General features: G+C 39.3%; 2 protein-coding genes across 2 annotated transcripts; one reads left to right on the forward strand and one right to left on the reverse strand.

Moving 5' to 3' along the window:
- Positions 1–165: 165 nt before the first annotated feature.
- On the forward strand, positions 166–1,423 carry LOC124300414 (radial spoke head protein 9 homolog). Its single transcript, XM_046754500.1, has 4 exons — positions 166–392; positions 490–655; positions 723–1,011; positions 1,082–1,423. The coding sequence occupies exons 1-4, from the start codon at positions 166–168 to the stop codon at positions 1,240–1,242; spliced, it is 843 nt and encodes a 280-aa protein (XP_046610456.1). The 3' UTR covers positions 1,243–1,423.
- On the reverse strand, positions 1,411–4,226 carry LOC124300415 (ubiquitin thioesterase otubain-like). The gene is made up of 5 exons (XM_046754501.1): positions 4,062–4,226; positions 3,938–3,990; positions 3,557–3,856; positions 3,262–3,462; positions 1,411–3,008 (listed from the first exon to the last, which is right to left on the reverse strand). Exons 1-5 carry the CDS (start codon positions 4,102–4,104, stop codon positions 2,811–2,813), a joined length of 795 nt encoding a protein of 264 aa, XP_046610457.1. The 5' UTR covers positions 4,105–4,226; the 3' UTR covers positions 1,411–2,810.
- Positions 4,227–10,271: the final 6,045 nt, after the last annotated feature.

The following is a 10,271-nucleotide window of genomic DNA, read 5'->3' on the forward strand; positions in this document are numbered from 1 at the left end:
GGCGGCGCTTCAATTCAAACTTTACTTTATCGCTTACCGAGCGTTTGCTTTTTTTTGACGTTTATTAGCCTCGTATTATCCTGCTGCTCGCCAAATCTTGACGCAGGCTTTATCTGAAATCCAACTTTTCTACAATTGATAAAATTTCATCATTCGTGAAACACTATGGAGTGTATCAGGCTGATAGATACACTGGATCTTTTAGGGCACGCCGGTGTTTGCGTGGGTACCGAAAATTCTCAGCTCCTTCAAAACTCTCTGATAATTCTACAGAACGAAAATCATTTCCGCAAATGCTATTACTGGGGACGAATTAACGGGATACAGAACGACTACCACGTTGCTTATGGTTATGAAAAGGAATGTCTTAGTGGTCGGATATATTTTTATAGGTGAGCAGATTTGCAAAATTTGTGTCACTATCCCCGTGTACCGTACTTTGATAACATTTTCAGTGAACTTCGATTATATTTCAATCTTTGCAATTAGTACAAACTGCCTGGACTGGCTGTTGATGCCGAAAGTCACAAAATGTGGAAGGTTTCTAACACCGTTAGCGGTGACAAGATTCGAAGGTGATCCATCGATAATCACCAACGTTTATAAGGCGAATCCACCTTTTCCACCAAACGAAGATTCCAAACGGCATTATGACGTACTTTTCATCGTGAAATCTACTTGACCCCAACATTCGATCTTCTAATCAATTTACAATAATCTAGGGACCTATTCCAAAAGAATTAAAGGAAGAGGATCGCCTGGCTTCGCTTGTAGATCTAATAAACGAAGATGCGTTCGTCGTTCCCAGAGGCGCTTGGTTCAAGGCTCCCAATGGAGAAGTAATAGAAAATCCAGGTTTTGAAGGGATAACCCTTACCGAAGCTCAACATCTAAAGTCTTTTTTGCACGGCCGACTTCCGCAGCAAAAGTGGAATACGAATCTGCTGACTAGATCAGATTACAATTACGCTGTTGATTTTCTAGACACTATCGACACGGATGTTCCAGAAGGTTCGAACCATAGCTGGGAGTTTATTTCTCTAGGAAAACTTGAAAACGAACGTTTAATTTATACTCCTAGGATGCTGGGATTTACAATTCCTGCTCGGATGTCGGATGGTTACTTTACACAGCCTGTACTGGCCGGGAATGACCTTTTATCATAAATTAAACTCACCTCATTACGGATCAATGTACATCGGATATGGAAAGAAGAATTTAGATGTACCGTTCATGGTTTGATATATTTCGAAAACATCTGCCCGAAGAATAAAAAATTTGTTCGCCCTTCAACGATATTTGAATCGTGATAACAGTGATTGGATTAATTTCCTGTAAATGAGATTGTTAATTGATTCAATTACAGGCGTACAGTTACCTCAATGTAAGGAAACCATTTTACATGATAAATATATTTCATAAATTTAATGACAAAATCACATTCAATTACATTTATTTATTATCTTGAATTTCGAATCAAGGTATAATAGCTTAACAAATTATGCTAATTTAATTGAAAGAAATTTAGGACAAACAATGGGTGTCATCATTCGACAAGTTGAAATTTAAATGTCGCAGAGAAGATGTCAATAAAAAGAATGCAAGGTAAAACATTTAGAAAATCGTAACTTACAATTAAATTCGGATAATAATCGCTCTTATGAATTCTAAGAATTTCTCTATTGAGTAATACATTACCCTCCCCCAAACAATGCCTGCAATAATTATGATTAATCTTTGTGATGTCTAAGGCCAAATTATTTGACTTATTACGAAATGTTAATTACGTTGAGATTTGGATACATTTATCAAATTAACATTTTTTAATTATACATATTCCAGTTCTAAAAGTTTTTATAAAATGGTAACTGATGTGATAACAGAGTATGAAATTAATAACAATGACGGACAGATCAGACAACCCAAAAAACGGAATCTCATGATCTATTACCTATAATAAAAATGAGTCGTCGATCTTTTTCAATTTCTAATACTCTCAGATTCTCGCGTACACTGAATCAATATATCTGCGTTCAAATATTTTATATGCCATGAAAAAAGTATTTAACATTAGCTACCTACTATATAAATTAATTTTTGCATTACCTCAGTATGTCGAGGTTTACTAATATTGACCAGTTTGGGTCTCACAATCGTAGAACTTTGTGTATAAAATGGTGAAGAAAAAGCTCATGAAATTATTACAACGGTAATATTGGATGACAATGTACTAGCCCTAGGGCGAATTGTAGTAAGACCGTATTGCAACAAGTAAAGAGAACAATGTAATACACAAATTTATATTCTATTTTTTGTGGACAGATTCACATTAATTGTTCGATTGCACAGAACGCGATATCATCATCTAAGAGCTAATACAGTTCTGTGAGTAATCGTTTTTAATAATTTGTATATTTTGATTTTGATACATACCGCATACAGAGTTTTTAGCTCCTTTCAGGACACAGAAGTATGTGATCTGTTAGACAGAATACTCAACTTTAAATTTATACTATATAATTTGTTGTCGTCTACAGCGAACCACTTTTTTGGATTTGATAGATAGTCGCTCAGTTAGGTTTCCAGGTGGAATCGAGTATCCTGCGTTGTACAGATGAACCTACATGTCTAGAATGGAGCATAGCACTCTGTATAACGTTAACAAATCACAAACGATATGACATGCAAGATTTATCGATTTAGTTTGTTTAATGCTTCAAGATTAATTCATGTTGTGGATCTGGGAATGGACTGTATTCAATTTTGTAAGACATGGGAGGAAGAAGGAGAGCAAGCAAGGAACAAATTCATCAAGGATAGAGGATGTCATAGTGGCCAGGTCGGTAGAGAAGGTGAACAGCAGGCGGTACTCCCTCTGGGAAGTCATGTGCTGTTGCTTCTGTTCCAGCACCTCGATCCATGTAACGCACTTGGACTCCTGTTCCCAAAGCAGCACTCATCGCTATAATATGGATGTGGTCTGATTCTTTGTACATTGGCTCCACTTCCTGTATTAAAAGAAAAATGATATCATAGTGAAATGCATTAATTGAAACATAATTACTCTAAGTGTCACTTTATAAAACTTTGTTCGAATTGATGCGATTTGGTAAAGTCCGACATCCACGATTTTGACAGGATTTAAAAGCAACAATCACAAAGCCAGTGATAGTTTCAAGTGTTTCAGATTTGCAGCTTCTATAGAAATGATGTTAAAGTATCAGCTGTAGTTTTTTTATACATTGAGTATTAACAACAGACCTGATGGCAGAACTCAGTAACCGTGCGATCTCCCTCGATAAAATGCTGATAGAAGTCAGCCTCGCGTTGCAACTGGCCAGATGCGATTAGCCTGAGATAAACGACAACATAATCGGAATATCCTTGTTCATTAAAAAGCTTATGGAGCTCTAAGCGACTAGCTTCGGTACCAGCACCCACTTTGTCGATGACCTCCATGAACTGAAAGCACAAGTTTAATTGAAGAATTTATCTGAAACTTTTGGTGTAATAATTCTAAACAGAATTTAAAAGGATATGTAAGATGATTACTTACAGTGTCGTGAAAGTCTTCGACAGTAAATTCTGGGAATCCTAAAGAGACAAGATTATCTTTGCTCTTAAGCGCGAGCTCCCTGAATTTTTCAAATTCATCTTTAATGTCGATCAGTCTTTCTAGATAAGCGTAACTGAAAGCACGGAAGAAGCAATTGCCGTCGGGTCTGGTCCTCCGGATATAAGAGTATTTTTGTCCTAAGGTTTTAGCTTTGGAAAGATAAACCTCATCCTCCAGGTATTCACGCTCCAAACTTTGGAGCGGCTCCTTCTCCCCTACTAAAGCTATCGACTCGGAAATCTACAACGTGGAAGCAGAGCTGGATAAGTTGCTGGAGAAAAATTTCCAGATTGAAAAAAAATAAATAAATAAACTTTTAACCTCTTTTTCGATTCGCCGCTGTTGTTGCAGGATCAACTCATCTTGATTGACTTCTGCAACAAAAGTAACAAGGTCAGTTGGTACGGATGATTATTTATACAATTATTCTATTAGCATTGACGACCTGTGTTTTCTGCCGGCTTCTGTTGCGATGGCTTGTTTTCCATATTTCGGGTAATTTTCAAAGCTAATTTCACAGCCACTGTTGGCCACTGTCAAATCAACCAGCCGAAAACAAAAGCCAAATCCCTGTTACGGCCATTCATTGGAAATCAGATGTTTTTCGTGCGGAATCCTAGCGAGGCTTGCCACTTATTTGAAATCTATCTTACCCACGGTTGATAATACAGAGAATTTTCGAAATCACTCGCTCCACCAATAAGCACTCCCCGTATCTATGTACTTACTGTCGGCAAGAAAAGAGAACCAAAGACACTTGGTCATGGCGCGAAACTTTGTTTATTTAGAAATAGGCACGCTGACTAACAAAGCTAGAACTCGCCTTTATAGTCTAGGTACTTCGATTAGGTTGATGGTATGAATGCGAGCCGAATCCAATTATCGAGATCCGATACTGTTCTCTATGATCGCAAGTAGAATTATCTAGATATTTGATCAATTCAGGAGGTAACAAAAAAAAAGAGAATCTTTGGAATTAATTTTCACTGAACCCAGTTCGGCAAGCCATAGGATGATATCTAAAAAATTATAACCACATTTAAAGTTACGTCTGTAGGTATTAATCAGGTGGCCTTTTTCCTGGAACATATATGATTATTTCCCACAGGGCAGAAAGTGCATTGGAATATTCAAAGGAAAGGTGGAGTATTCATATCTACGCCTTGTTCGTGATATGTAGCGAACGGATTTGTCTCGAGACTGTGAGTGCCCCAGGGTGCGTACAAGGCAACACAAACTCTGATCCACACGCTGACAAAAGTTCATCAACCTGGTACACAACGAAAAATGACAATAACCAGACGGTATGGTGATTAAGAATGTCTCTTGCTCGAATCCGTACTCCATTTACCAATTCCGTAGAGAATGTTCGATGTTGTCGAAATCTATGTGGATGAACTGTGGTTCTATTTTTAATAGTAATCTTCATAATTTATACGTACTATCGTGATTTCCTGCGAGATACATTACCGTGATGTAACTTAACGTACCTATTTTAAGAGTAAGCCATTACCCCCATTACATGAATTCTAAATTTCAGGAAGATTTTCATAACTTGGATGCAAAAATGGTTCTTTCGATCCAACTATTCAGCCGCAGTTTATAAAATAATAAGAAAAATCTTACTCGTGCATTTCACATGTGAATGTTCTCATGAAATCAACATGGCCATCGCTCTCTCACTTGCGATTTTATTTCGGCTGTACGACACTTTCGCGAACTCATCAGTTTTTCAGCGGTATTTCACGCTGAACAAGGTGATGGCAGGAATAGCTTGATTATGATTTCACATTCAGTATACGTCTGAAAACTCATGTCAGAATTCATTCGAAATTCATTCGTACCTGCTGAATACCGATTAGCTCACATGATTTGTGATTGGATTTACTTGAACAAAGTAAGCCGTCAAAGGCCTGGTATTTCTTATAAAATATGGCAGAAGCCGCAGAAGCAGTTCTTGGATATCCTGATTTTTCAATTACGTTGGCTTTGGAGATAAGGTTATGTACGCTTTTGATATCAATTTACCGATGATCGTTGAGAATGTCACGCTGACTTGAATGCGAGCCAGTGAAACAATGCACCTGGCAGGTGGAAAGACAAACGGCTATTGAAAAACAATAGCTGGTAAAACAGACAATGGACCGAGGAGCGTGAGTTGTGGCGACTCCAGGGGGAGGAAGGTCGGTTGATTTATACGGGACAACGAAGTCTCCACAGTCGACAGACCTAAGTGAGTTCGTCTTTTCCCATGGTGTTGTAATATGCATGCTTACATCCCCCAGTACTTTCGACGCAGCATTTTTCTCCTCCACGTATCTTCCCAACAGATCACAGCCCCTTCCCCCGTTTCGAAATATACAGGTTATCTGCTCTCCTGAGTTTTCCCGGGTTTCAGCTCGACGTAGTTTGTATTATACGCGAACGAGTACCACATTATGAAACGTAAAACGTAGAGTAATTCGGTGGCTTGTTTGCACTGGTCCACTGGCTTTCATGCGGTTCGCTACTTTGGTCCGCATTATACATCGCCTGCAGCTCCTGAGCAATTTCTATTCAAACTAGTAGAAACTCAACCGCGATGGACCATGTGCCGTAAATAGGATGCACCGTAGTGCCGGTGTTCATCTCTGTGCATTCACAAATTGGCTACGAAATTTTTTCAAACTAGTAGCTAGCAAACTATCGCAAACCATGTGGTGTTTTATTCTTGAGGCGATTGATAGTATCGAATGAAGTAATCATGCGGAGCAATTGTTGGCCTATGTACAAATTCATGCTATCGCTTCCTCGTTATGGTCCATCCTGGATATCCGTGTCAAATGTGTTAATCAAGCGATTCGAAGCTACAGACGTCAGCAAAACGTAAATTGAGGATCAGGTCAGCTGCAAGCTCTGGTCGCGTCTGTTCAGCAAAAGTGGAGACGAACTTTGAGGGGCTTCGCGGAGTAAAAGCCGAAAACTGGCTGCGAACCTGTGGTTAAGTATGGCAGCCGACTACGTGAAACAGAAGGTAGCGTCAAAAGGAGAGTGGATATATGCGAAGCAGAGCTAACGGGTAATTAGTGATCCCTGTATTCATGGGATCATTATGATGCTAATACCAACCTAACGCTCAACAGCCCCGTGCAGAGGAGAGTTGCCTTTTCGGGAAATACTCGGCGACGATGACTCGACCCAAGTCGACGTAGTTGATCCTTGTTGAACCCATTTGAAGCAGGTCTCGTAGCTCCGTACATGGTGCAGGTGCTCGGCTGAAATAGTGCCAAATTCCGAGGCTAACGACTAGGAGTTTCAGACGCAATATGGTTTCTCGGTATCGGACACTGTCCGCGTGAATGGTCCGTTCAAATATCGTTCGAAAATTCAAATATCTGGGGTCAAGAGGCTGCGCGGCATTAATAATCAGCCCGTTCTGCCTGCCTGCTCCATTTGCGTCCCCACTGCTATATTTATACGCCATGTATGTACATAGCTCGGTTAAGTACATGAGCGCATTATATAAAACAGCACCAAGTAGGGTGAAGGATTATTATCGCGTCTCTGGCTCGGTCTCTTTCTACTTTGCTCCCTTCTGCGACGGAGGTATAAGGTAATTCCCGGAGGGTTCTGCGGGCTTTGCCCTTGGCCCAACTTTACCCGCCTTGACGTATCAACATATCTATACACTGCAGCGCCTGCTTCCCTTTGACGATGGAGCGACAGGACGCATGTATTAATCTTGGTCTTGCAGACTAAGTTTCTCTATCAGTGTCGGCGAGAGCGGATAAGTCGTCGACTTACATTATAGATTAGGTGGCAGTAGTCAGCAGGAACAAACTTATCTCGATCGCGTTCTACGTGTATACGCGAACGAATGAATTGATAAATTGTTTCTCAGACTTTTTAATACTCTTAAAATTTTTGAGAGGAGCGCCACTTCGGAACAATTCGAACGATTCAAACTCTGTCTTTAATTAATTAACTCAATAAAGTCCGTTAAGCGTCTTACGTATTCATCTTTACATAATACGTTATGCCGGTCGTAACGTCAAGCCTGAAAAAAGTTAATATAAATCTGCAAGTGATTTAGCACACGGAAAAAAAATCATATTACGCGCAGTGTACGGTAGTATAGAAAAAGTAATCGATCCTCCTGTTTCAAAGACTTTGGTGGTAATTTTGTGGGCCAAATTTTCGACCGGTTTTATATTGCATCTTATCTCGTTTGAGAGGGAAGTCGAAAACCAAAGGCTTGAATTTCGAGGCGTCATTACGGACGAAGTGAAGGTACAAGAGGGATCTTTTATGGGATATAGAATCGCGGGAAGATTGCGCATTGAAACTTTGGGTTTGACGCGACGGCCTAATGCCTGAGGCTTTTGGGCCGAGGTTGATACGGTCAAACCGCACCATGGCCGCCAAAGCAGAGCGAAGTGTTCCTCATTATGATCTCGTTAAACGTCGATGGAATCCCTTACCCCATCGATTCGACCGGCTTCACGATGTCGCCCATTTTACGAGCCATACCCCGAGCAAAGAGAATGTAATGATTTACGAACAAGCTTTGCTACTCCTCCCCTACCGTGTATTCTGCAAAAGCTTCCATGAATTTATCTAGATGGACGCCTCAAGCCGCAACCAATCAAGCTGCGTTTTATCCAACTACCACCGCGAAAATCGGTCGCAGATTTTCTTCTTCGTTTTGCAACTGCCATTTGCCGCTGATCGAGTTATTCAGAAATTACCTGCATGTATAGGAAAATGTATATGGGCATTTCTCATAAAATTCCGAAATTTCAGATAGGGCTTCAACGCAATTCTTTATACTGAGAAGAACATTTGTTATCGCAAAAATCCGAAGTTTCACTGAATAAGGTTTGTTTAAAAGTAATGGTCTTCCATATTTTTGTTTATAGAATACAGAAAAATGAGTTTGAAATAATTATAAAATAGGGGAAACTTCTTTTGTCTTGCCATTTTTTCGCTATACATCTGTTCAAAATTAAGAAACATGCTATATAACCTGATGATAAACAATGAAGAAGTCCAAACGACAATTTTATATGAAGTTAATAAGATGTGTATAATATTGCATAAATCATTCCCTCGTACAATCGTCATCCCCCTTACTTTTGAATATAATGAAGAATGGCCGTGAGGGAATGACGAATTCGAACAAAAGCCACAGAAAACACCGGCACATTGTCTCAAATTGCTTTAGCATTTTGTGTATGACTTTTATTCCCCAAACCGCGATAAAAAATTAAAACATATGCATATATGATAATTTACCTTTATATACGTACAGTGAGATAATAACGAATAAAAATGTAACTGTTAAATAATTTCAACCGAATGCTTTTCTGCAAAAACTCATTTCAGTATTTTAAAAAACCACACATACATATCAGGGGTGTTACCAGGTTTTAAAAACTTAAAGCTGCGATCATAAATCGAATCTTCGTAACACGGTGAGGGAATGATGTTATTTAACGGGATATATATTTAAAATTGGTTATCTGTTTTATGTATTTGTAAAGATTTGACGTACAATTAACACTCGTTTTCAAATATCTTAGCAATATTTAATGATTAAAAATATTGTTACATTTGAGATGAACAACCAAGGGACAATGACTTTTAGAGCAATAAATTGACCAAATTTTTTTCTTTCTCGGTTTTTGTCTCTCACAATCATAGTGTTAATAAGTTGCTTGAAAATAAGAATGTTACATCGATAATAAATCCTTGTGGCTCAGCACTAATGACTCGAGACTTAAATTCCGGAATTTAATGAGAAATACCCATGTAAGCTTGCGAATAACCGTTCATCGTACAAGTTTGAAGGGAAACCGGCTAGCGCTATACGGCGTGAAGTGCAGCGTATCTGATTACTTGCTCTTCAGTGGTTGATATACGAGTATATTGTGGGAAACAGTGGTAAGACTTCGATCGCTCGGTTCACCGCAGTCAGTTTCCTGCATCAGCATAAATTTCATCCACACCCACCTTACGCTGTTCGTTGGTTTAGAAACTTTGACGAAAGTTGGGTATCGACCTTCAGTAAACTCTCCATGTCCCTCTCTCGCAGCAAATCAGTTATATTGTCCGTACATCGCAATATAAATTTTGGTATCATGGAAGAAAATTTTCTCATCGTCCCTCCCGTTTTAACTTTAAGTCACGTTTTGCAACAGCAGCTAATGGAAAACAGACCAAAGAACCCTCGATGGGTTTCGATTGTGCTGCAGAAGTTTCAATTGACAAAGAAGATGCGAAATCTCCCTGCAGCCAGAAGCGATGGGTATAAACAGCAAGATTTATCATAGATATTTTCACGGTGTCGCAGTTATTCCCTGTACCAGCCGATTTCAACCACCCTCAAAACGACTTTAAGAGTATATTTTACAGCTAACTGTCTGGACGAATTTAACAAGCCCAGCGTGAAACCTTTCTCGCCAACTGTCTGCGGCAAAGCGGATTTCCCACCCTTCGTAAAAAGTTTTTTCAGCATGAGAAAAATACGCGTCTTTCCATTACATATAATTTGTTTTCTATTTCCACAGTCGTCACGTTTTCGTTTCTTTTTTGCGATAAGAAACGTCAGCCGCAACGCGCCGCTGCGATGTATTACATTTATTTATTCACTCGTGGAAATATTGGTGTTGATTAT

This window comes from Neodiprion virginianus, chromosome 3 (assembly GCF_021901495.1).
Source record: "Neodiprion virginianus isolate iyNeoVirg1 chromosome 3, iyNeoVirg1.1, whole genome shotgun sequence".
Lineage (NCBI taxonomy): Eukaryota > Metazoa > Arthropoda > Insecta > Hymenoptera > Diprionidae > Neodiprion > Neodiprion virginianus.